Source organism: Cordyceps militaris (assembly GCF_000225605.1).
Source record: "Cordyceps militaris CM01 unplaced genomic scaffold CCM_S00007, whole genome shotgun sequence".
NCBI classification, from domain to species: domain Eukaryota; kingdom Fungi; phylum Ascomycota; class Sordariomycetes; order Hypocreales; family Cordycipitaceae; genus Cordyceps; species Cordyceps militaris.
The window spans coordinates 2,619,733-2,647,262 of record NW_006271975.1 but is presented as its reverse complement, the minus strand read 5'-3'; the positions used below and the strand labels follow the sequence as shown (position 1 = coordinate 2,647,262).

General features: G+C 42.4%; 5 protein-coding genes across 5 annotated transcripts; 3 read left to right on the top strand and 2 right to left on the bottom strand.

Annotated features, from left to right (window-relative positions):
* Positions 1–1,591: 1,591 nt before the first annotated feature.
* Positions 1,592–3,577, bottom strand: CCM_09047 (HET domain protein; the record flags this gene model as incomplete). The annotated part of the gene is made up of 2 exons (XM_006674182.1): positions 1,592–2,917; positions 2,978–3,577. The coding sequence occupies 2 exons, from the start codon at positions 3,575–3,577 to the stop codon at positions 1,592–1,594; spliced, it is 1,926 nt and encodes a 641-aa protein (XP_006674245.1).
* An 853-nt stretch (positions 3,578–4,430) lies between these two features.
* Positions 4,431–6,651, top strand: CCM_09046 (Major facilitator superfamily transporter; the record flags this gene model as incomplete). Its single annotated transcript, XM_006674181.1, has 8 exons — positions 4,431–4,555; positions 4,614–4,794; positions 4,859–5,152; positions 5,217–5,480; positions 5,583–5,915; positions 5,971–6,249; positions 6,380–6,401; positions 6,533–6,651. The coding sequence occupies 8 exons, from the start codon at positions 4,431–4,433 to the stop codon at positions 6,649–6,651; spliced, it is 1,617 nt and encodes a 538-aa protein (XP_006674244.1).
* Positions 6,652–7,447: 796 nt separating this feature from the next.
* CCM_09045 (MFS transporter, putative) lies at positions 7,448–9,197 on the top strand (the record flags this gene model as incomplete). The annotated part of the gene is made up of 2 exons (XM_006674180.1): positions 7,448–7,645; positions 7,704–9,197. 2 exons carry the CDS (start codon positions 7,448–7,450, stop codon positions 9,195–9,197), a joined length of 1,692 nt encoding a protein of 563 aa, XP_006674243.1.
* Positions 9,198–9,396: 199 nt separating this feature from the next.
* Positions 9,397–10,284, bottom strand: CCM_09044 (DNA repair protein (Rad57), putative; the record flags this gene model as incomplete). Its single annotated transcript, XM_006674179.1, has 1 exon — positions 9,397–10,284. The coding sequence occupies one exon, from the start codon at positions 10,282–10,284 to the stop codon at positions 9,397–9,399; it is 888 nt and encodes a 295-aa protein (XP_006674242.1).
* Positions 10,285–20,595: 10,311 nt separating this feature from the next.
* On the top strand, positions 20,596–27,010 carry CCM_09043 (Protein kinase-like domain; the record flags this gene model as incomplete). Its single annotated transcript, XM_006674178.1, has 15 exons — positions 20,596–20,840; positions 20,889–21,184; positions 21,235–21,477; positions 21,542–21,690; positions 21,745–21,886; positions 21,931–22,151; positions 22,332–22,538; positions 22,596–23,601; positions 23,732–23,855; positions 24,074–24,581; positions 24,654–24,848; positions 24,921–25,576; positions 25,643–26,311; positions 26,352–26,724; positions 26,783–27,010. The coding sequence occupies 15 exons, from the start codon at positions 20,596–20,598 to the stop codon at positions 27,008–27,010; spliced, it is 5,262 nt and encodes a 1,753-aa protein (XP_006674241.1).
* Positions 27,011–27,530: the final 520 nt, after the last annotated feature.

Genomic DNA, 27,530 nt, shown 5'->3' with positions numbered 1-27,530 from the left:
AGTTGCCCCGCCGGTTCGTCTTCCACGTCAGCAGCTCCGCGAGGGGCACCTCGGCCGGCCGCTCCGCGTACGTCGGGTCGTCCGCGGGCGACAGCACCTGCAGCCAGCTGACGGGGAGCAGGTGCGTCGCGAGCGGGTGGTACGGCTCCGCCGGGTTCGGGTCGCTCGCGTCGTAGCCAAAGTACCGCAGCAGCGACAGGTTGGGCTGCGAGTTGGCGTGCACGAGCGTGATGGAGTTTGTGAGCGCGTAGTGCGGCGCGAGGTCGTCCTTGTGTGGCCGCTTGCGCGATGGGCGGGTTGTGGAGATGGCTTCGTCGGTGCCGTCGGCGTCGTCCGCGGTAGGCTCCTGTAGCGGTTCCTGCTCCGGTTGTTCCTCCTGGGTCTCTTGGCTCTCCTCGTCGCGATATAGAATTCCCATTCTCTCCGCCATGGCGGCTACCAACAGACCGCCAGTATCGTCCACCGCCAGCCACCGGCCTCCATGCGGCGTCGTCGCGCCCTCGACAGGCAGCCCGCCAAAATGCACATCCGCCCAGCACCCGACCAGCGCCAGTGATTCCAATCGCATTTCCAAGATTTTACCCGGGTCCTTGTCCTCGAGCATCCACTGCGCGAGCATGGGCACATCCAGCGGCAGGACCGTGAACTGGCGGACGTACTTCTTCTCCTTGAGCAGCTTGTACTTTGCCAGCGAATACGCCGTCTTCTGGTCAATGGCGGTGTGTCGCAGCAGCAGCTTGGCGACAATGTCGCGGCCGGCGCCGGCGCCCTTGCGCTTGAGCTCCTCAATCTCCTCCGTCGTCAGCGTCTGCCGCGCGCCCTCGTCAAACGTCTTGCGCGTGAGCACGGCGCCGTTGCCGCCCTCGGTGGGCTCCGCGTCGGCGAGCGCTAGCTCCTCGTTAACAGCCGCGGAGATGATGGCCTCGTCCACCTCGTCCGCGTCTTGGGGGGCGGGCTCCGCATCGGGCGTCGCGCTCGCGGCTTCGTCTTCGGCCGTCCTGTCGATGAGGGCGTCGGCGTGGAGCTCCGTGCCGGGCACCACGCGCAGCCGCGAAAAGGTCTCGCCCTCGCGCTTGTCTTGCACTTCGTAGGTGAGGTGGTACGGACGGTCGAGGAGCAGGTTGCTGGGGAAGGAGCCGTATTTGCCCAAGCTCACGGTCCTACCAGGGAGCCAGTTAGCCACGGACGCTCACCAGAGTAGACGCAGGAGCGGAGAGGACGTACGCGCTGGGCGTTATTTGTAAAATCTTGAAATTTCCATTCGGAAGCTTCAATGCCACCCAGGCATGGGGCTGTACCGTATTTCGTGGCATGCTTTGTGTGGTGTGGCGGCGATGTGTTGCAGTCAAAGTCGTGCCAGAAAAAGTTTCCCATTTCGATTTCCGTTGGCCCCACCCTGCGACACAGGCGACACAGAGCATATAAGTCAACAATGACGCGCCTGTCTGTTGCTAGCTGATCTATGCCAAAAGCAAAAATAAGTCGAAATATTGCGACTATACAAGAAGCCTGGAGGGAATGATTTTTTTCATCATGATTCATAACTGTCGTTGCGTCTAATGGTGCGTATAAGACTGTCCTGCTACTCGGGCTAATGAATTATAAACGTCTCTTCCACAGCGCCCTTGATCGTCAACGCCTCGCCATTCATCATCCCGTGCACATAGCACTCTCCAATGAGTATCCAGCCATCGTCACTTCGCGGCCCCCTTCGCCGCAGCAGAAATGGTGCCCTCCCACCATATAGAACCGTCACCGCATCTCCCGGCTCCATGGTCTCCGGACCCAGGACGAAATGGCCCTGCGCGGAGAGGCCTAGCCGCCTGTGCCTCGAAATCAGAGACGCCTCGTGCGACCACTTGTAAGCATCGCCTCCCCCGTTCAGTCCAAGCTCGCGGATCTCCGCCGACACCATGGGATCCGAGCGACGCGCGGTTCGGGCCAAGTATGACGCTGCGTTGGCTACGTGCTCTGAAGAGGGAACCGTAGCATGGTCGCGGTTGCCACTCATTCCGACGCCGGCGTTTGTCAGACACTGTGCCAATGCTAGGAACGGAGGCTCTCCGGTTGGGTAGTAGTTGCCGGCCGAGGGGTGGATGGGGGACTTTTGGCCGCATATTCGCTGCCAGAGCGCCACCATGGGATGCGTGGCGTCCTCGCGCTGTTTCCGGACGTGGAAGCTGTCTCCCCGAATCACCCACGATACAAGATTGACTGTATCCGTATGCTTGCCTTTGATGTGGAGCGTGAGTGTGCTCTTGTCGATGGTCAGTTGCGGCTTGGTGTTGCCGGCTGCCCTGTGTGGTGTATCGGGTGAGCCGAACAAATGATGCGCTCGTTGCCGCCAATCAGGGACCCACGAGGGCATATTATTCAGCTTAAACGACAATGCAGAAGGCACAGCTCCATCCGCGTTTGTGAGGATGGAATTCTGCCTGCTCCGCGACACCTCGGCGCCGTAGTGCGGGGCCGTCAGCATAATCAGCGACTCGGCGCCGTCGAGCCCGCGCATGGCGACATCGCAGTAGACGTCCTCGACAGAGCGGCCGTAGTCGGCGACGAGCCCGCGCAGCGCCGGGGTCGTGCTCGGCTTGCGCAGCGAAAAGTGGCCGAGAAAGGCAAAGACGCGGTCGCGCGGGTCCTCGGCGAGCATGTGCCGGGCGCGGTGCAGCTCGTAGACGAAGTCGCCCCGGCGGTGCTGCCGGCTGAGCACGGCCTCGGGCGGCTCCTCGAAGCGGCGGTGCAGGTAGCGGATGTTGGGCGTCATGACGGCGAAGCGCGCGCGGAGGTGGTGGTAGCGCTCGTTGAGCACGGCGACGACGCCGGACAGCACGTCCCAGCTCATTTCAGCCTCGCCCCAGAAGAGTGTCGCGGGTGTCCTGGTGCCGATTTCTTGGACAATCCATATGCGGTTGAACTAACGTTGGTAGTCAAAGTCAGCACATGTGCTTCACTTTATAGTCTGACAGCTACACACCCAGGGGAGAATCGCGAGCTTTGCAAACGGCTTCCACAGCGCCACGTCTTGCAGATGCAAGTTCTCCGAATGCGCTTTTCGAAACTCGTCATGGGCTTCCTCATCAGAGAATACTTTCTGCAAGTCCTCTACCATCTTGACCGCATCCTGGGCCTTGCTCTCGTCGTCGCGCCCCAGCCAGACGAGTACCCGCCGCGCGCTCCTGTATACACTGTTCATCAAGTTGACCTGCTGGCTGCGCTCCTCAATGTCGTCCTGGTTAATGCAGACCTGGTCGGCCCAGAGCCTGCGCGGCCGGTCCTCGAGCCGCACACGCCGCAGGGCGTCGCAGATGCTCTCCGTAATGGGCAGTACACGGTCATCCCCACAGCGCAGCTCCTGCAGGCGCTTGCGGCTCCCCCATACATAAGAGACGGCCTCAAAGTCGATCGCGGACGCCTCCGCCGCATCCTCCAGCAACTCGGTGCTCAGGTCACCGCGGAGCGACTCCTCTCTGCTGCGCGCCGGGTGCAGCGTCAGGATGCGGATGCTGCGCGCGTCGCGGAAGGGCTCATATTCGTACAAACGCCGGGAGCCAGTCTCGGCGGTGAAGCCGGTCATAGAAGGCACGCTCTTGCGCGGTTCTTTGTGGCGCTGAAACAGGTAGGTACTATGACTTTACTTTCGTAAGTACCTGATTTCGAGTAGAGAGGAGCATTTGTGGGAGCAGACGGCACAATAAATGGTCGTGATCATGGTTTTGTTTTAATTGAGTGGGATGTGGAGACAAGATGGGCGGGCATCGCGCACTACTTTCCGTAATAATAACCGTTGCCTTTTTTTAGCTTGAGCTAAAACGATGATGCTCCCTCTCTCGTCTTTAGCTTTAGATTGGAGCATTTCAACTTTTCGCACCTCGAAACTTAGCAATGTGTAGGTAGACATTTCAGCTTCGATTGAGACACGGGCCGATCTCTTCAGTCGCAAAATTTTAGAGCGTGTCGTCCCCGCACTGCACCACAATCCGACAATCAGGCCACTACACAGACGGAGCGAATCTGAATATTTGTGAGCCGGAAACCAGGCCGATCTTCTTGCAACTACTAATCATCTGCATCAGCTGCGGTCTGCCAATTTTGGTGACACGGTCTGGCTGTGAAATAGGGGCAGATGTGATAAACAACAAGGCTTTACAATGGCGTTGCTTTTTTCCCTCCTTTCAGAGCCTGCACATCCGGCCGCCTGCGCTAACTAGCCAATAAATCTATCGATTTGCCAGCCTTATTCCCAATACAATAGTACTTCCGAGACATGCTTTCTCAGGCTTGCATGATGTCCGCCGTTGCGTTGCCCCCCGCATCTTTCAGCTTCCGAGGGGGTCTTCTGCTGCAACTCAGTCTTTTTTTTCATTCTGCCTCTTTGAGAAACACGAAAAGAAACAAGAGTCTCCAATTCCTCTCATTACTTCAGAATTATGATATCAGCGTCGAAAGGCGAACTGCAAAATGTCCTCATTCTGGAGACGGAGCTGGCTGGCGACCGAAGCGCCAGCCTAACGCCAGAGCAGAGCAAGCGCCTGCTGCGCAAAATTGATCTTTAGTAAGTGCGATGCTCAAGATATCTCGAAAAGGGCCCGTCGCTCAATGATCCCCCGTAGCCTTTTGCCAATCATGACGCTCTGTTTTTGCTTCCACCTCATGGATAAGCTCGCCTTGTCTTACACCTCGATTCTCGGTATCCGTGAGGATCTGCGGCTGAGCTCCAGCGACTACTCCTGGGCGAGCGGCATCTACTACTTCGGATACCTGGCGGCTTCCTATCCTGCGGCAGCCCTGATGGTTCGTCTGCCCGTAGCAAAACTAATTGCCGGTTCGCTGTAAGTTGCATCGGTCCGTGGTGAAGGGTCGCGGCGGGCTAATAAACGGCTGCTTTCAACGAAGATTCACTTGGGGCAGCATTGCCATGTTTACAGTCTTGTGCCGCGATGCCACCGGGCTGCTCATCAACCGCTTCTTCCTGGGTGTAGCCGAGGCCCCCCTCACTGCTGGCCTGACTATCATTGTGGCCATGTGGTACACGCGTGACGAGCAGCCTTTTCGACAGTCGATATGGTATTTGGGGGGAAGCGTCGGAACTCTGATTGGCAGCTTTGTCGGACTAGGTGTGCATAATCTTCATGCATTTTCCCCTTGGAAGGTGCGTCAAGGCCCGAACAACGGAAGCCCCCAAATTGGAAACTAAAATTGCCATGCATGCGTAGGCACTCTATCTTATTCTCGGAGCTTCCACCGTTGCTGCGTCGGTGCTTGTCTTTTACTTGCTCCCAGATGTACCATCCTCGGCCTGGTTCCTCTCCAAAGAAGAACGCATCTTGGCCATTGCCAGAGTCAGCGACAATCTGACGGGCATCAAGACGGCAAACTTCAGTTGGTCTCAGCTACGTGAAGCCCTTTGTGACGTGCATACCTGGCTGCTCGTTCTGAACCAGCTGGCCCTAAACATTCCGAACGGAGGACTTCATCCCGTAAGCAGCGTGTAATAAAGCCATATATTGAACTGTTGGGCGGAACAATGCTCGTCCAGCTCCAATTCCGGCTTTCTGTTTCTACTTGCTAACACATGATAGTTTTTAAACATTTTCCTCCGGGGCACCGGCTTTACCGAGCGCGAGGTCTTTCTTCTCAATGCCTGCCAGTTTCCCATCATCTTCTTCATGAAGCTGTACGTCGGCTGGGCCAGCACGCACTACAAAAACACGCGCATCTTTTGGATGATTGTCTGCCTCGTCATAAGCGCGTTTGGCATCCTTCTCATGCGCGAGCTACCTCCGCACTTGAAATGGGGTCGCTGGGCCGGCGCCGTGCTGACGGACATGTACACGGCCAACTATGGACTGCTGGCCGCGCTCACGTCCGGCAACTTTGCCGGCTTCACAAAGAAGTCTGTGGCGGCTGCTATGGTATGCATTCTATTTGAGGGTTGAGAGGTGTGTACGCTAACTCTATCTCGACTAGATATTCGCCGCTGGATGCGCGGGAAGCATCATCGGTCCGCAACTCTACAGCGGCTCAGAGGCGCCTGCGTATCCGACGGGGTACCTCGCCATGCTCATATGCGTTGTTGCTACAATTTTTATATCTGTCATAATGCTAGTGTACACCTTGTGGGAGAACAAGCGGCGCGATGAAGCAAGCTGTGACACAGACACGGCGACGAATGATGCGACGAGTGATGCGACGGACATGATGGCTGGTATCGTGGCCAACTTATCCGACAAAACGGACAGGGAGCTTGTCAGATTTAGATACATCTATTAAGCCAACACTTCGGAGCCTACAGTGGTAGCGAAAGTCGTCAAATTTAGGGAAACGAATATCGGGAATGCACAATTAGTGCCTCAGTAGTCCTCAATCCGTCTCGTAGGTGGACGGACATGCCGAGACATGTAGGTAACGCTCTAGGTTGCCGCATCTACACATAAAGGCGCTGTCACTAAAGGGACTATGTTTCTGGTACGCTCACGGCTCTCTGGGTGATTTAAAATATCCTGCAATTTGTTTCTAACCCCGATTTTAGCTGTGGATTCATGGCTCATGACCTTGCGCCAGCAACTTGTAGAAGCCAAGGCTGACTCACCAGCGTTTGCCCCTGGACCGCCGGACGAGGCGAGGCCCTCGAGACCACAAGGACAGTGAGCACCAGAAGGGTGCAAGAAGTCTATATTGAACTCGAAGCTGACTGGCTTGGGCGTGTTTGACCAGCTTCGCCAGTAACTGATGTACGGGGAAAAAAGGGAACTACACGGCAGCTTCACCTTGAGGTCACTCTTGCTACATGACTTTGATGGAAAGGCTGGACTACAAGAAGCAGTGGTTTTAAGTTTCATAATTACAGTGAATAGGCAGTTTTTAACACACGGGGGGGGGGGCAGGGTCTGACTGTTGAAATGGGTTGTGTGAACTGACCGAGGCCTCGAGCCCAACAGAAGCCAGCAGCTACAGCATGATGAATCGCCTTGGAAACAACAAAGATCTTGCATGTAATGCATCACACGGAACCTACAGTATCGCTCTAGTATATTTAACATGTGATGCTGTTGAGAAAACAATAGAGGGTTGGTTGGGTAGTCGGCGCAGGTGGATTTCCTTTACTGTTGCACAACTTTGTTGGGGATGTCTCTTTCATGCACGGGGAAGCATACGACGCGTGTTGAGGCATTGAGCTACCGAATAAGCCATTTTGTACGGCGTTTTTTGCCAGAAGATCTCCTCGGCCCTTTTCCCCTGCCCAACAGTCTAGTTTCCGTTCCCTCAACCAACACTCTGGTCAATAACGGACAACTCCTGCGTGACAGCCTTAACCCCCGGCCCCCGCTCTCCGTTTTGACTGATAGAGTTGACTTTTCTCGAGTTTCGACTATTGGCTTTGACTTCCTGCGATTTATGACTTGCAACTTGACAACGGCCGTCTCTGTTGGCCCATCCACAGCAAATGTCCTCCAATGCCGACCCAGCTCAGGCTGAAGCGAAACCCCACGCTGCCTCTCCCCAGGAGCAGAGCAATGTCCCAGCTACGGAGACCATTGCCTCGCCTCGCGCCGGCTATCGCTTCTGGCTGGCCTTTTGGTCCATCGCGCTGACCAATCTGGCCGCGGCCTTTGACGCCACCACGCTGTCCGTCGCCTTGCCGGTACGACCGCCTCAACCCTAACCGTCAACTATATAATCGATTACTCATCGCTTTGCAGAAAATATCCAGCGACCTGGGCGGATCGTCGACGGAAGCCTTCTGGGGCGGGACGTCCTACCTGCTGGCGACGACGGCCACGATGCTGATCTGGGTCAGCGTCAGCGATGCGGTGGGCCGGCGCATCGCGATCCTCACTGCGCTTGTGCTCTTTGCAGCCGGCGCCGTCATATGCGCCGTGGCTGCCGACTGGGCCACCATGCTAGCCGGGCGCACGGTGCAGGGCGTGGGCGGCGGCGGCGTGGTCGGCCTCACCGTGGTGCTCATCACGGACCTGGTGCCGCTTCGCCGCCGCGGCAAGCTGTACGCCCTGATCAGCGTGGTGTGGGCGGTGGGCAGCCCAATCGGGCCCATCATCGGCGGCGCGCTGAGCCAGGCCGGCGCCTGGCGATGGATCTTCTGGATGAACCTGCCCATCATCGCCGTGAGCATGGCGGGCATCGCCGTCTTCCTGCGGCTGTCGCACCGCCGGCGCACCGTCGCAGAGGCACTGCGGTGCTTTGACGGCCCCGGCTCCGTGCTGTTCGTGGCGTCGGCCACGGCGCTCATCATGCCCATCACATGGGGCGGCACGCAGTATCCCTGGTCGAGCTGGCAGACGCTGGTGCCGCTGCTGCTGGGCGTGCTGGGCATCGCCGGCTTTGGCTGGTACGAGAAGTGGTCGCAGGCGCGATGCCCGGACAAGGCGCTGCTGGTGCCGCCGGGCATCTTCTCCAACTACTCGGTGCTGCTCCTCCTGGCGAGCAGCACCGTGCACGGGCTGGTGCTGTACAGCTTCGTCTACTACATGCCCGAGTACTTCCAGGCCGTCAAGCTCTACTCGCCCGTCATCTCCGGCGTCGCGGCGCTGCCCCAGACCGTCACCATTGTTCCCTGCGCGGCCCTTGTTGGCGTCGTCGTCGGGCTCACGGGTCGGTACCGGTGGGCCGTTTGGGCCGGCTGGCTACTCGTCAGCGGCGGATGCGGTCTGCTGGTCCTGCTCGATGCCCATACCAGCGTCGCGCAGTGGATATTCCTACAGGTTGTCTCGGGACTGGGCCTCGGGCTACTCTTCCCGTCCCTCTCGCTGGCAGTCCAGGCGTCGGTTCCCGAGAGCACCGTCAGCACGGCCGCGACGCTGGTTCTCTTCTTTCGATCGATGGGCCAGGCGCTGGGCGTTGCCGTTGGCGGCGCCATTTTGGAGAACCAGCTGCGGATGCGCTGGGAAAATATACCGGGCCACGCATCGCATGGCAGCGGAGGCAAGCCGGGAGATGTCATGGCGCTGGCATCGCTGCTGAAGCAGCTCCCGCGCGACGACGGCTTTGCTGTGCAAGCGCGAGATGCACTGGCGGCGTCTTTCCAGGTCATCTGGATTGCTGCTTCCGCTCTTTCTGGCGCTTGCTTTTTGGCTATGCTGCTGCTGAAGGAATATGATATGAATCGAGCGCACCTCAGCACCCAAAGATTCGAGCATAGCGAAATCGAGCAGGCAACGCCTAAGACGAGCGCCTGATACCGCGGCACTCTAAGTTACTCTCGTAGAGTAGACGGAAATTCAATTCTAATAGCATCTATAGCTTCTTACAGTTTTATAATAGTATAGTGTGTGCGATCATTTAATTGCTCTCCCTTTCGTTGTTAGTACAGTGAGAGAGGTTTCACGACCTAGTATACTACATCTTAAAACAAATGCTATAAATCCGCCCTGCTAACTACAGTCTGCTCTGAGGCTTGCAACTTTTCGTTTGCCAAAAATCATCAACTGCTTTCCAGTACTTCTCCGAGTGATTGCGGATTATCGCACAGTGTGCGCTCTCAGTGAATCGGACCCCTGTTACTGGGTATTCCGAGACGGACCTCGCTGCCTCCAGATGAGTCTCAACATCTTGCCACTGTACCATTTGATCCTCTGAAGAATACAAGTATAGTCGTCTAGCAGTAGTTCCGAATACGCCTGGATCGTTGAGCTCTCGCCGCATATCTGCAACAGAGTTGATGGCGCCGACGTGCTGTAGGAGGGTAAAGGTGCCGATAAAAGGAACAAGAAGCATCTTGCCAATCGCTTGCATCAACAATGCATCTGGGAGCGATGCTGCTGCCGCGTTGTACGCACGGTCAAAGGAGCCGTCCCCTGGGCAGCAGTCAAATATGATGCCGTAAAGATGACTGGCAAAGTCAAGGGTATCGTCGAGAACTGGTTCGCTCTGGAAAGAGTGTATCAATTGCAAGGCGGTATTACATCCGCCATGGGAGAAGATGTGGAACAGGATAGATGGAGCGCCATTGTCAGGGAGCGCTGACACTATGCGCCGAATGGTATCTCTTGCCGGCTGCAAGCGAGCATGCAGAGCAGACACAGGTCGGACGGTGATGTCGGCGATTTTGGTTGTCAGGACAAGTATGGCAGATTTTGAGTAGAGCTCGCGATAGCCTGCAACGTACTTGCTGATTCGTCGCGGCGTCGCTCCTCCGAGCCATGTGCTGAGGATAATGAGGGCGGGATGTGATCCTCTTGGCTGCGCGGGGGGTTCGTGGAGGTAGATACCCGAGCCAATGGAGACAGCTAGGTCCAAGCTCGGATGTAATGTGGCAGGCTGCATAGGTTGCTGCTTTGGAACAAAATTTTTAATAGAAGATAGAAGATAGCAGACGCAAGAAGGCAAGAATGAATGGTACCAGAAGCGCTGCCATGAGAATGTCTATGGCCTAACATGTGTGGCTATAGTTTGTTTATATCACGTGCATAGCACTACTTAGGGCTATAAGCCACCTACACAGCAACTAGGGAATATATTATTATCTTACTAAACTCTTATACCTAATAAAATAGTAATAATACTAGTAGGATTATTAAAGACTATTAAAATTTATTAAATTTAAAGCTCTTATTAATAGTAATATTTATTTTTATTTTTCTTTTTTCTTTTTTACCTATAATTAGCTATAGCTAATATACTAAACTATATCCCTTCTTAATTTAATCTAAACTATATCCCCCCCCTCTTTAATATTAATATTATAAAAGTAAATTTAGCTAAGCTAATTAACTTAAATATTAACTAAAATATACTAATTTTAATAAACTAAGTAGTATATTAATATTAAACTATTATATATAGAAATAAATAAAGGTTATTTAGCCTATATTATAAGCTAACTAGCTTATATTATATATATATAAAACTAGATAGATAAGTAAGAAGAGACTTCTTTTAACTTAGATATAGTATATACTATTTTAAAAGTCTAAAGAACTTATATAAATATATATATATTTATAAGAAACTATATAGTCTTTATAAAATAGCTTATCTACTAAGCCTATATAAAGTTATTCCTAATAAAACCTAAATTATATTAAAAAGAAGAATAAATATAGTAAGAAGAGTAGGAAAGGTAAAAAGTAGGAGGATAAGTAATATAGATTTAAGTTATTAGCTTATTTAAAGAGTAAATATAGAAAGGGTAAGAGGAGGGAAGCTAAGCTTATATATTTAGCCTACTAAGTACCTTCTTAATATAAACCTATTTCTATTTAACCCCTTTATTAATATCCTTCTTAAACTTCTTAAATTTTATTATCTAGCTTAAAGAAATTAGCTTATCCTATTATATATAAATAGATATTAAATAGTAAATAACCTTAAATCTTTAAAGCTTATCCTATTATATATAAATAGATACTAAATAGTAAATAACCTTAAATCTTTAAGTAAGTTATTAATAAATAAACTAGATAGAGATAAGAAGTATACTCTTTTTAAGTAACCCTTAACTACCTATATAGGATATTAGTATACTCTTCCTAGTAGCCTTAGTATAGATAGTTATTATAATAGAAATAACCTTAGTATATTATTATAAGGAAATACTAGTAGTATTTATAGTAGTATTAGTAATAGCTAATAAGCTTAAGCTAACTAAGCTTTAAAAGAATAATATTAGTTTCTTTAATCTTAACCTTAGGTATTAAAATAAATAAAGAATTAGGTAGGTTATAAGGGTTAGTAAAGATCTAACCTTTATCTATATTTATATATTTATAAACTAACTTAAGTAGTATATTATTAGCTATAGTAAATAGTAAGTTAAGGATATTTAGGTAACCTATTTATATAGTAAAGCTACCTAATAGTATAATAGCTACCTTATTATAATAAACTAGTAATTACTTTATAATATATTTATAAAGGATATTTATATTAGTCTTATTAAAAGATAGTAAAAGTTAATAGTAAAAGCTACTAAAGACCTAATAAAGGCTTAATATACTTTAATAAATATATATAATAGCTATAATATTAAAATATATACTTTATAAGTATTAAGAAATATATAAACTTATAAATTAGGCTAGTAAGTATAGCTTTAAATAGTATATAACTCTTTTAACCTAATAATCTATAGTTTATTACTACTATTAGTATTAAATACTATAGCTTTATAACTTATAATAATATTATAAAAATAATAAGATATAATAAGAAATCTTATAAAGTAGAAATAGAATAATATACCTTATATACTATATTTAGATTAAATAGTATAGTACCTATCTAGGCTATATAATATCTATAACTAGTCTTATAATAAATAATAAAGATAGTAATAATTAAATAGCTATTAAGATAGCTAGTAATCCCTACCCTTAATATATATATAGTAAGGCTAAGGCTATATATAGTAATTATAAGATATAAGGAAAGCCTTATAAATAGCCCCCTCTAGACTATTCTATAGTAATATAGGTATTCTACCTTAAGCTATTAGTAGTATATAGAATATAAATAGCTTTAAAAAAAATAGTAATAACTATAGTAAATATAGGAATAATATATACTCTCTATATTATACTCCCTATTAGCTATATAACTAAAGAAAATATAATTAAAGTAATAAGCTATAGTAAATAGTAAGTATATACTAGTAAGATAAGGAAATAGAGGATTAAGGTATAACCTAAGGAGATAACTAGTCTATAGATATACTATTAAAGAAGGAAGAATATAGCCTAGTAGATTACTCTAATAATCTATAAGTTATAATAGTATATACCTTAACTAAAGAGCTAGAAGAGACTATTAATACCTACTTTATTACTATTATATAAGGTATAACTAAGTATTATATTTATAATTAAGCCTTTAGTTTTAATAATAATTTATATAAATATATATATATAGCTTATTTAAATATAGCTATTAGCTTAAATAATTAAGATTTTACTTATTTTAATATTCTTTATAATAACCCTCTTATAAGTATATATATTAAATATAATATAGTATTACTAACTATATATTATATCTTCTAGAATATATCTTCTAGATTATAACTACCCTTATAGATTATTTAAATAATAGTTATATATAGCCTAATAACTTAAGTACTATAAGGTTCTAGCTAGTTATATCTATATTTCTAAGTCTACCTAAACCTAAATATATTAGGTATACTCTATAATATATATACTAATATTAGCTTTAGTACTATACTAATAAATAAGAAATAGCTAGCTAAGAATTATCTTAACTTAACCCTATTTATAAAGGTATAACTAGTATAACTATATAATATAGAGTAAGCTTAGTATATAGTAATAAAGTATATATACTTTTTACTATATCTTCCTAGTATATATTAAGATAGTATATTAGCTATAATATATTAAATAATTAATATAACTATAATACTTAAGTTAAGAGTTAATATACTACTTAGTATAGATATATTAAGGCTACTATAAATAAATATATTAATTATATAGTAAAAAGTAATCTTATATAGCTATTAATATATAAGTATACTAATAAGTATATAAGCTTAAGTATAATATAGTATAGTAATAGTTAAAGCTAACTTATATATTATCTTAGTATTAAAAAAGACTATATTAATACTAGTTTAATATAATACTACTAAAGGTATTAAATAAGTATAATATATATATAAACCTTAAATAATACCTAGTATTATAGCCTTCTTTATTATAATATAATAAAATATATACTATATACTAGTATATAATAATTTACTAAAGTATATAAAGCTATATAAATATATAAGGCTTAAGTAACTATATCCTTTATACTTAAAAGCCTAGGTATATATTATTAAACTATAGTAAGCTAATTTAGTAATAAAGCTAATAGTAGTTAATAAAATAGAAAATAGTAAGTTTATTATAATACTAGAAGCCCTTAAGATAAATATAATTATATATCCTATTAGTATTAATATCTATTATAATAGCTTATAATAATAAAATATAGCTTTATATAGGCTAGTTATAAACTATATAGTACTTTTTAAAGATAAGGGCTTTACTATAGTACTTCTAAAGGAATATATATATATATACCTAAAGCTAGGCTAGGAAGAGATATTTTTATATTATTATAAAGTATACTTATAAGGTTTTAAAGAATAGAAGATTATCTAAATAATAGTTAATAATCTTATTACTAAAGGTAAGCTAGAATATATATATATATAGATACTATTTATATTCCCTATCTTTATTATTTAATAAGGGTAAGGTAATAAAAGGAAAGGTTATATAATAATAAATATAAAGCCTTTAAATAAATAGGCCTTAAGTAATATATACCCTATATAATAATAAGATACTATTATAAGTAAATTAGCCTATACTAAGTATATTACTATTATTAATATTATAATATTTTATTATTAATAGTAACTATATCTAGACTTAATATAGGTATTTATAATTATTATATATAAAGGCTAATATATATTCTAAGTATTTATTATAAGCTATAAGAATAATAATACCTATATATAGTAATATATAGATAAGATTTTAAGATAAACTAAGGGCTTATTATACTATAATAATATCTTTATAAGGTCTACTAGCTTTAAAGAATACTTATATTATATCTAAAAAGTTTTTTAAACCTTATTATATAATAATATATTAATTAGACTATAGAAATCCTATATTATATATATATTAGTTATTATACTTAAATAAATAGTTAATAGCCTTAGCCTTAGTATAATAAATAATAAACTAACTATAATATATAAGCTTAAATTTCCTATAATACTAAAGGAATTAAAAACACTCCTAGGCTTTACTAAAGCTTTAAGGTATAATATACTATACTATACTATAATTATAGAACTATTATAAGAATATAAAACCTAGCTATAGTAAGCTATAAAAGTATAAAAGATAATAACTATACTACTAGGTAAGGTATATTATATATAATAAGGCTAAACCTAATAGTAAACTTATAAAGACTAGGCTAGTTAAAATATATTATCCCTTTTAATATAAATAGAGCTATATAGCTTTAAGTAACTAAAAATAACTCTTATATAGTATTATACCTTAGTATACTTTACTATATATAGGTAGCTATTTTTTAATATTAATATAGTAAAGACTAATATTAAAGTTATAATATACTATATATAAAAAATAGCTTTAGTTAATATTACTAAAGATAGAAAAGTAGTAAGCTACTTATTATATATAGTAGTTAAACTAGTTATATTTCTTTTTTATATATTATTAAATAAGGAAAAGAGGTACTAAGCTATAAAAATAGAAGTATATAACTATATCTAGGTATTAAGAAAGTTTTAATATATAATTAATATAATAGATAAGCTATTAATAATATACTTTATTAACTACTACTTTATTATTTAACTAGATAAATAACTTAATATTATTAATATAATAAGTAGATAAGTTATTAATAAGAAAATTATATAGGCTATAAAGTATATTAGTAATATAGATATAAAAGTTATATATTATAAGGGTATAGACTATATTATCTTAAATATATTAAATAAGCTATCTATATAGCCTTTTTATATAAACTTAAAGTAGACTAGCCTATTAAATAATATACTTAATAATTATACTAAACTATAGCTTAATAGCCCCTAGGTAGTATATTATATAAATAAGAACTTCTTAAAGGTATAGCTTATAGTAATACCTATACTATATATAAGCCTTATTAATATAAGTCTAGAATTTAAAAAGTAGCTATATTATAAATATTAAGAGGACCTAGTCTAGGTATATATATAGGATACTATTATATATAATAATAAGTTAGCTATTAATAATAAAACTAAACTCCTATTTAAGATTAAAGATAGGCTTTTATAGAAAGTAGTTATAAATTACTTAGATAAGCTATATATTCTATATACTATAAAATAAGATATCTTTAAAGCTATCTATATTAGTAATTATATAATATATATAATAAGCTTAAATTAGTATTAAAATAATACTATATATATAAAGGTAGTAAGTATTTTTAAGAGTTCTTATAGTATTATACTAAGTATTAAAAATACTATAAGTAAATATATATACTATATAAAAACCTATAGCTACTATTACTAATACCTATACTATACTACTATATCTTAATTAACTTTATACTAATACTATTACTTTTAGAATAAGGGTATATAGTAATACTAATAGTAGTTTATAAATTTAGTAAGTTAATACTAGTAGCCCCCCTAAAGAATATATTTAATATAGTAAAGGTAGTATAAATCCTACTTAATATACTATTTAATAAAGGCTAGGGTATTCTTAAGATTATACTCTTAGATAAGGACTTAAAGTTTATAATAGTATTATAATAGTATATATAAAAGTAGATATATATAAAGCTTATATATACTATAGTATATTACCTATAAATAGATAGCTAAATAGAATAAGTAATCTAGATAATATTCTTAGTTATTTAAGTCTATATTATTAGCTTAAAGAAATTAGTATAATAGGAATTAATTATACTATAATTAATCTTTTAAATTAATAGTATATAATCTATATTAATAAGGTACTTACTATATAAAGTTATTAAGGGATTTAACCTTATAAATATACTAGACTACTTAATTAGTAGTATACTAATAAAACTAAACTATAAGATAGTTAAAGTCTTAGTATATAATACCTTTATTATTACTATAATAATAATAAAGAACTATTATAATTAATAGTATATAACTTACTTTTTTATAGTTAATAATATAGTATATTTTAGATTATATAAAGGATATATTCTAGCTAATAACTTAAGGTAAAATTTAAGAAGTAATTTATAAGACCTTATTATATTATAGAGTATATTAGCTATACTATATACTAACTAGTATTATTTACTATATTATATATCTAGCTAGTAATTTTAGTTAACTACTTAGAACTAGTATATAGGCTATTAGTAGAATCTAATAGGCTACTAGTAAATATATAGATAGCTATTAAAAAGGCTAGCTATATAATTCTATAGGCTAGAGAACTATATAAGTATACTATAATACCTAAGCTATTATAGCTTTATATAAAAGACTATAAAATTATCTAGATAATAAATAAGAAGTATAAAGATAGTATATAATTTTTTTAAGTATAATATTATAATTTAGATAAAAGTTATAATAAGTAGTTATTTATTAGAAAGTTAGGTAAATATATAGTAGTAGTATTAGAAGATTAGATATTAAATAAGTATTATTTATTATTAGACTACCTAGTAATATAGTGTTTATAAAACCTCTCCCCCCCCCCCCCTAGCTTACTTCCTACTTCCTTTATTTCTTAATATTAATATTATTACTTTAAATAGCTATTTCTTTCTATTTTTTAATTTTTTATTTCTTATTTATATATATAATATAATAAGCTTATTAATAAAAGTAGTATTATATAAGGCCTATAAGTATAAGAAGATAAAGTATTAAGATCTACTTAATAACCTAATAAAAAAAGAAGGCTTTTATATATTAGCCTCCTATCTATTAACTATACTAGCTATACTAAGTAAGCCCCTACTAGTAAACCTTAAGCTTATAAAGCTTTACTATATATAGATACTAAAGAATATTATAGATCCTATACCTATATAATATAATAAAGTTAATTTAAAAGCCTTATATAATATAGTAAATAAGCTAGTAAAGTTACCTAACCTATTAAATATTAAATTCTAGCTATTACTAAAAGCTTTTATTATATAATAAGTATTATATTTAAATTAAAATATCCTATTTATAATAATATACCTTAAGTAATATATATTAAGTATATAGTAGTTATATACTTTTAGCTATAAGAATATTAGTAATTTACTAATAACTAAGTATAATATATTAAAGCTAAAGATATTTATATAAATAGTAGTTACTATAATAATTTATAATATAGATAAAGCTTATATTATAAAATAATATCTAAAGAATAAAAACCTTAAGAAAGTATTTATAAAAGTTAAGCTTTATATAGCTAAGTTTAATATAATATTAAAGATAGAAGAATAGGTAAAGGATTATATAATAGAATTAATAGTAAAACTTATAGTATTCTATAATAAGAAAGGGAAATAATAAGATAATAAAGTATAGAAGATAAAGTTAATTAATATAAAGTAATAAAGGCTAAAAATTATTAAAGATATTAAGTAAATTAAGCTAGTAATTATATATAGTAATAAGAAAAAAAACCTAAGTAATATTAACTACCTTATTTATATATAGTTATAATAAATACCTTTTTAGCTAATAGCTAAACTATTACCCCTTATTATATAATCTAATAGCTATATTAATATTAGGCTAGTAATACTATAAAGAGTAGTTAGGTATAATATTATATTAATTAAGGTAAAATATAAATACTTATATAGCTTATAAGAGAATATATATAATATAGTTTAAAGTAACTTATATATAGTAAATAGGATTAATATTATTAATAAGTTATAAGTATATATAGCTAAGATATAAGGAATTATAAATACCTTAGAAAAGAATAATAAGATAATATACTAAGAACTTACCTACCTAAAGGACCTAGTTACTAGGATAAATATTACCTTAGTAAGGCTATACTAAAATACTAGATAGTTTATAATACTACTACCTACTTTTATTAGGGTAGTATACCTAGAAGGTAGTACTAAGCTACTTAAAAGCTATATAGGGAAGCTAATATATATTATAAGAGAGATAGCTATTATAATAAGGGATTAACTCTAAAGACTTTAACTAGGTTAAGAAATAATAAAGGCTATAAAAGATTAGATTAATAAAGTTATAGCTTATACCCTTATAAATAAGCCTAATATAATCTTATATAGTATTAACTTTATATACTAGATAATAAAGATAAGTATAGTTATTATATAATAAGAAGTTATATTTATATAGGTATATATTAATATACTAATAGCTATATAGAAGTCTAGTAAATACTTATTTAATATTATTTTTATATTTAAATATAAGCTTTTTAATATATAGTATATAAACTACTTAATTATTATTATTATATTAAAAATTATATATAAAATAATATAAGAAAAAATAATTAATAGTATTAATATATAGCCTATAGAATAAACCTATATAGCTTTTAGTATATTTTACTACCTTAATATAATAAACTATATCCTAAATATCTTTATAATAAAGGGCTTAGAAAACTATATATACTAATAGGTAGAGTATATATTTATATAGTAATTAATACTAAAGCTAGAATTTAATAATAACCTTATATAGTATATAATAATAAAAAAAGCTAAAGATATAGTAAATATAATACTCTTTATAATTAAAATAAATATAGTTATTAAAGTAATTAAAATAATAACTAAAATAATAAAGCTAAAGTTAAAGTCTAAATAGAAGCCTATATTATAATAGCTAAAGCTAGTTAAGCTAATTTAAGATTAAAAGTAGTATATATTTAAAATAGATAAAGGCTAATTTTTTAATCTTAAGAATAGCTAGTTTACTAATTATAAAAATATAAATATAAGTATACTAGGCTTAATACTAATTAAGCTAAATATAAAAAAACTTAAGTAGAATATAAAGATATTAAAGCTAGCTTATAAAAGTAATATAGGTAAAGATAATATAGATAAGAATAAAATAAATAAGGTAGATAAGATAGAAGTATAAAAATTCTTTAGTATAAAGGAATTATCTTTATATATAGTAAAGTATAATTAGTTTTTATTTATATATAAAGTAAGATTATTTAGTTTCTTCTTTTTATTTTATAAGACTTATATATACTTATAATTTAGCTTAGCTTTAAAGAAGGTATCTTTATATATAATAAAGTATAATTAGTTTATCTATATATAGGGTAAGATTATTTAGTTTTATTTAATAGTAAGGTTACTACTATAGGTAATAAGGCATATTATTACGTGTATAGTACTACTTAGGGCTATAAGCCACCTACGTAGCAGCTAGGGAATACATTATCATCTTGCCGAACTCTTATGCCTAATAGTTTGCCTCTCAACCGTTTGTCTCCCAACAATTCTGGGAGCCTGAAATACGGCTATGTAGGCAAGAAAAGTCGCTATCAAACAGAAAAGGCACTATAATACATATGCTGATTTTTTTCTCTCTATACCGTAAAATCACATCCGTCTTATTATTGTACATGAAGAGGCAAGATTTTTTTTGTAAGCACCAGGGTAGCTAGAGTGTAACAGTGGCACTCAGAGGACTCGGCAGGGCCTGCGACAAAGCAAGGTGTATTAAATAATAGATGGTATTTTCATGACAGCTACTGCTATACGACGATAACTGAACTTCCCGTCTGTATTTCAGGGCACCACCGTGGGCAATTTTTCCATCCCTGAGTAGGTAGGCTCCAACAAACGATGCTTCCAGGCCGCTCGCCGTAGCAGGCCGCTAATGAACATGGTATTACAGAACATCGCAAGATGTGCGAAAGTGAGAATTATCAATGCCCCTGAATGTTTTGTCTCCCGCATCCTCATAATCACCCGCCACTTTCTAGTTACCCCTCTCACCCCATCCCGGCAAAATCCACGCTGCGATTGGATCGTGACTTTGCTGATATGGACGACTCCTTTCCCAAGACAGACCAACTCGACCAGTTCCTGTACACTGGAACCGATGGGTATGTCGAAAACCTGACGAGATATAAACGCAACGGGCTACATCCCATCCTCCTTGGCGACATCCTCCCCAAACCAGGAACCTGTGTAGGGAACCCGGATGGAGAGCCGCGCTACCGTGTCCTGCTGAAACTCGGCTTCGGAGGGTTCGCTACCGTTTGGCTCGCTCGGGATCTTGTCGACAGGTGGGCATGTCCAATCAATCCGGCGACTCGATATTAATTGCATTGTAGTCGATATGTCTCGGTCAAAGTTTGTGTTGGCTCGGACGTTCCAGATCGGAGCAGCGAAGCGACGATTCTGTCCGAGATTCGCAACGACGGACAAGGAAAACCTGGCCAGGAAAGAATTATCCAGCTTCTTGACGTGTTTACTATCCAGGGCCCGAACGGATTCCACGAATGTTTGGTGACGGAAGTCGTCTCTTCACTGAATAATTTATATGTCGTGGACCACTGCTCATCAGACACCGTTTACCAAATTTTAGAAGGGTTTGCTTTCCTCCATGGACAAGGCATAGCCCATGGAGGTATTTCCGCAAGGCTTTCCAGTCCTATCCAAGCAGCTGATGGTCTACAGATCCACATCTCGCCAACTTTGGAATTGCCCTCCCGCAGTTGGAGCAGTTTAGCGAGGACCAAATCACCGAATACTTTGCGAACCCTGAGGTTATTCCCGTCGTCCCGCGCGATGCGTCGTTCCCATTGAGTTCTGTACCACCGTACGTGACTCCCTGCGTATCGATTGCAGAGTTTTTGAAGTTGATGAAATGCTTCCCGGTGGCGCCGACAATGTCGATTAAGATTTTGGACTTTGGAAGAGGTACGTGGATTACATGACACGCACTTGTTTCGCATCCATCGACCTTGCGACTGACACGTCCTAGCGCACAAGACGAGTGAGAAACTCGCAACTTTGCCGGGGGCAGTACCCATAATGGTTCGCCCCCCAGAGGTTGTACTGTACGACAGGTTCGATGGCAGAGTCGGGTCTGCTTGGAGCAAATCAGCGGATATATGGGCCCTCGGATGCACAGTATGTGGCAGTTGTTGTTTCTGAGACTTTCCGATGCTAATGACGCCCATGCAGATATACCAGATCATGTCCGGCGACGAGCTCATCTGCACCCGGGGCTCACTCAACGACTATCTCCTTCGGGCTGTTCGACTCGGCGGACCTCCACCAGATACCTGGCCCGACATTTCAAACGTTGAAAACGGGCATGAAAATGGTATGATGCATCTTCACGCTCCCTTGTTACTACAAAGATTAAAGCATTCCGACAAACAGGCTCCCAGGACTTCAACAGCCGAGATGAGGCCTGGGATAAATGCGAGGCTAGAGGTAGTCGGCGTGACGGGAAAATGCCCCTGTTTCTAGACTTGGTCAAGAAGATGGTTGTGACGAATCCGGACGAACGGGGTCTTGCGACAAAGCTATTGAGGCATAATTTTTTTCGCAGCCGCACACCTGACGTGATCGAGCCTCTTGAGCGAGTACGCAGAGCTAGAGTAAAAATACTGTGATTAAGACAGAATTTATCATGGCTTGTGCATATTCAGTTTCCTCTACCCCGATAGTCCTCCTCCTTGCGCTAACTGCCACGCGAAGGAGCGGCGTACCCCGCTGAACAAACAGTAGCCCCAGAAAAGTGAGCTGTCATACTTCATCTCAAGCAACAACCCGGATCACGGAGTCAAGAAGAGGCCATGGAAGCCACTACGCTGCTCGCATTGCCCCTGGAGCTGCGCCGATGCATCATTCTAGAGATCTTGAAGCACCGTCATCGCAAAGCGCCCATCCTATCGAACCATGTTGTGGAGAACCGGGTGCGAATCCGGAATCGCTTTGACGACAACTACCCGATAGAGACCAACATCTACGTGCGTAAGCATAAGGATTTCATCCACGGAAACGCTCTACTACAGACAAACCGTCAGCTTCGGCAGGATACGCTAGAACTGATCGAGGACACGCTTAAGAGGGGCAAGGTGGAAATTCCGTTTGTGTTGGACGTGATGGTGGTCAAAGATGTCGGATTGCTGCCCACGTGGATGAGCTGCCCGTACCGACCGGAGCACATCGGAGAGATGAAGATCAATTTGCGCATTTTCAGGCCAAACAAGGACGTCGTGCCTTCAGAATGGATCCCCGCCGCGCAGTATGAGGATTGCCCAAGGCAACATGGGATCAACATTGATCAGTGGACCGTAATGGTCGTGATACTATTTTACGCCATGGGAAGATTCTCAGGCTCGCCAAAGGACACAATCAAGGCCGGGCCGCCTTCGTTACCAGAAGAGGGCTTGAACAAGCTAAGCCTAGAGGAACAGCCTGAAGCGGTTGATGCGTATATATCTGCAAAGGCGCCTTACATCGTCGACGAGATGCTCATCGACGTCAAACACTTTGAACGTTTCGCTGAGGGCAAGGTCATTCGTGGATTTGTAGCAGACGCACCCAAGTCAAGTCCCTACTATAGAGAGGGCTATTACAACTTTGGGCGTCGAATCTTTGATGAGTATTATGGATGTGGACCAAGGTTTGAAACAAACGACTACATAGAACGTCACACCAAGTCAGGAAGAATGTCTGATATACAGCTGTCTTGCTCCATCGACTATTGGGCCAGTTACCTCCGGGACAACTGCTCCGAGGACTCGGCCCTGTTCAACCAGTCGCCCATCCGGATCTACCTCGACGCCATGGCCAGAAACATACGTACAGTTCGACGGCGGGGGGTGAGAGACGAGTTTTTTGTCATGGCCGGCGGCACGAATGAGATAGATGGGCCGTGGGCGGCTGACAGCTCGTGGGAGACGATCTTTTGCCTCCCATTTGAAGCGGATGACGTTGTGACGGCGTTCAAAATAGAGAAGAAGAAGAAGTACCAGGACGAGAATGTGCTGCACTATTTCAGGCTGGCAAAGAGGCGAATGGATCTGGGTTGGTGGGATGCCACCTTTTACAAGTGGATATGGAATAAACGCCGCAGCTGACAAGTTCATGCTGACCCGAGTATTTATTTGGTAGTAATTGTTCTCTGCCGACCTGTCGCCTTGTCGCACTTATATAGGTGCAACCAAGCAACAATACGGAGAGCTCTTGGGACATTCCTTTTCTTCGCAGCCGCACACTGCATCCCGATCGACAAACTCGATCTCGTCATCTTCAACCACTGTGACTCTTGAATCATGCCAGTAACTATCATATTCAATTGCAGCAGTCGACTAATTGGTAATGATAATGGAGGTACAGATGATCTAGGGTGCCTACGAATTAGCATTCATCATCTGCCCCACCCCCGCCTTGCAAAAAAGCGAGATTTTTGAACTCGGCAGCATCGAAATTCCCCTGTTCACTGCGTTTTCCCTTACGCTCATTTTCTCTTTTTGGTCCGAATAACGCGTTGATTTAGTGTTTTTTATTCTGAATCCATGGAGGCTTGGCTGAAGCATTCGGGGGCTGTAGGTGTGGACGCCATAGAGGTTGCTGATTTTCCCGTCACAGGGCGCGGTGTCAAAGCACTGCGTAGCTTCAAAAAGGGAGAACGCATCCTTACCATCCCATCTGCTTGCCTGTGGACGGCGGAGGCGGCGCGCGCCGATCCGCTCCTTGGCCCGGTTCTTCGCTCTGCGCAGCCGCCCTTGTCGGTCGAAGATACGTTGGCCATCCATCTCCTCTTTGTCAAGTCGCGAACAGCAGGCTATGAGGGCCAGCGACTTCATATAGCGGCGATGCCGCAGCGCCACTCGGCAAGCATCTTCTTTGCAGAGGACGAGCTGCAAGTCTGCGAGGGATCGTCGCTGCACACACTCACCACGCAGCTGGAACAGCGTGTGCAGGACGACTTCAGGCAGCTGCTTGTGCAGTTGCTGAGCCAGCATCGTGATCTCTTCCCGCTGGACCAATTTACGATAGAAGACGTAAGTTACATTGCAGCTTTCCCGCGGCCTACGCGCTCCATATCGCTGATGAACTTGTATTTCCCCTTTCAGTACAAATGGGCTCTTTGCACAATATGGAGTCGTGCAATGGACTTTGCAGTCTCAGATACGACTTCAGTTCGGCTCGTGGCACCTCTGGCAGACATGTTGAACCATTCTCTCGACGTAAAGCAGTGCCATGCTTACGATCCAACGTCCGGAGACCTCTCCATCCTTGCCGCGAAGGACTACCAAGTCGGAGATCAGGTTCGTCTACCACCCTGCTAACGTCTGTCAATGCGCCATTTCCAAAAAGCTAACCTCATGGCAAAATGGCAGATATTCATTTATTACGGAAGCGTGCCGAACAATCGGCTTTTGCGTCTTTACGGCTTTGTCCTGCTGGACAACCCCAACGACAGCTACGACCTCGTGCTCCAGACGAGCCCAATGGCCCCCCTCTACGAGCAGAAGGAAAGACTCTGGGCGCTGGCAGGGCTCGACTCAACCTGCACCATCCCCCTCACCGCGAAGCATCCGCTTCCGAAGAACGTGCTTCGTTACCTCCGAACCCAGCGGCTGGACGCAGCCGACGTCGCAGATATGACGCTGCAGCTGCTGAATGGCACCGACGGCAAGGTCAATGACGGCAACGAGATACAGGTGTTGCAGTTCTTGATCGATTCGCTCGGCAGCGTTCTGGAAGGCTTCGGCATCCCGCTGGAAAAGCTCGAGGCACAGCTCGCGGGTGGCTTCTACCCCGCGGGGGGCAACGCTTGGGCCGCGGCACAGGTTAGCGCGGGCGAGCAGGGTATCTTGACACGGGCCAAGAAGACGGCCGAAGATATGCTTGCAGCCGTTACTCGTCCGCTGGCGACGCAGTGCGCCAACTGCGGAAACGGGTCTGGCGCGTTGATGTCGTGCGGCAGATGCAAGGCTGTCAAGTACTGCAAGAGAGAGTGTCAGATTGCGCACTTCAAAAACCACAAGGCCACGTGCCGAACTCTTGCGGGAGCGAAATAATAAAAGTCTCAAGAAGAGCCATACTCCTACCCATGTAGAGGTGCGTGGGGCACGGCCAGCCTCAAACCGCCGAGTCGTGACGATGCTCCCCCTCCACAAACAAAAATATCCAGTCATTTGTGCAGAGAGACCATCCCTCCCCTTCCCCCCGTTGCCGTGACTCCGCCATTCTTTCTCGAGTATTACAAGTCCATTACGATGCCACCCAAAACGCGACAACACGTCTACGACAGAGTCGCCGCTGCCACCGCTATCGCTCGCACCACCACCACCCCCCGCTGCACAATGCAAACAACGTCCGCCAACACCAGCCATAACCAAGCAGCCCAGCCTACACCCGGACAAAAGCCCCAGGCAAATGATGCGCTCTCACATAACATGGGGGAGATGCTTGTTTGTCGCATTCATCCTCTCTGCGGAACTGATGCCCACCGCATCACCGCCGAGGAGCTGCGACGCGACTGGGACATTGTGGTTCAGAAACTCGATCTGCGCACCGGACAGGCGGAACACGGGCAGGCCTTCATCCAACCTATCCCGCCCGACGAGATCCGCCGCTGGCTTGATGAGCTCCGTCCGTGGGATGCGGATTGCGCAGAACCCCATGACTTTGACCTGCCAGACTCGTACGATCCGTACTATGATCCCCGCGTCGGCGAGTCCGTTTCGTTTGGCATTCGGCGCGTGGCCTATAACTATATTGGCAAGTACTATATTTACGAAAAGGGCACTATAATCGAGAATAAGACAAACTGGCTCCCCTGCAAGCAAGTCCCACGCTCTTCCTTACCTGAAAAGGCCTTGCGTCTCGACCCCTACGCTTGCTAACCTTGGTATGAATAGCCCTGGGGTGAAGCACCTCTCGTCTTCCAACTCCAATATTCACCATTGGGATGTTACGCAAATGTTCCACCAGTGTGATCCCGCCACGATCCGAAAACACCGTCTGCATTCCGCAATCCCCCCCAGCAGTGAGCTCCCGCATCTAAGTTGCTTCCTACACGATGATGAGATACTCGAAAGCGACGGGGGGCTGTCCACCGCCGAACTCATTACCATCATGGTCTGCGCATTGCGGCAGGCGACGAATCCCATGTATACCCATGCTTCGGTTATTCCAGTATGTCCCCCCTGGGCCTTTGCATCCCGACCAATCCCATTAATCCACCCATGTACAGATTGTCGTCTTCTCTTGCTCCGGCCGCCAGGTCCGTATTGTGCAGGGCTGTATCGACTTTCGCCACTATCAGTTCGACGTCCGCTGCTCTGACATTCTCGACTTCAACGAGGGAGGCATGCGCCGTACCAAAGAGAACGAGCAGCGCTTCTACACCTTCCTCGGCTGGATCCTCGGCAACCCCGTCGGGAACATCAAGGAGCCGCAGCACCCCGGCAGCAGACGCTAGAATATCTCGGATCTGCCTGTTCTAGTACTGCCATGTCTACAAAGGGTGCCGCGGACCACCGTCGTGCTAGAGTTTGCGGTCATCGTTGTAGCGATATGATGGAGGCTGAAATTGAGACACACAGAGTCGGTTGAAGACCGTCGCATTATCAAACCACCCCATGTCGCGGGCGAGAGGCCACGCGCTGATTCATTCACAAAATCATGAATTTATAGCGATAAAAAATGACATAGGCTGAGGCCCGCGACAGCGAGTGGCACAGGGTATATATAACCCAGCCACAATACGGACAGAGGTATTGTTGTTACCTCCTGGTGCCTTCTCGAGTGGAGGGGTTTTGGCTTAAAGCCAATGATGCCAGCCGCAGCCCCCTGGGCCAATTGCATCACAACATTGGTAAAATACAACAAATTGTGAATTCCTTGCAACAACCAATTATATTTCAGAAATATTCTAAAAATAGTGAATACAAACATTACATAATTATTTCATATCTAAACTTTACAAAACTCTCACATGC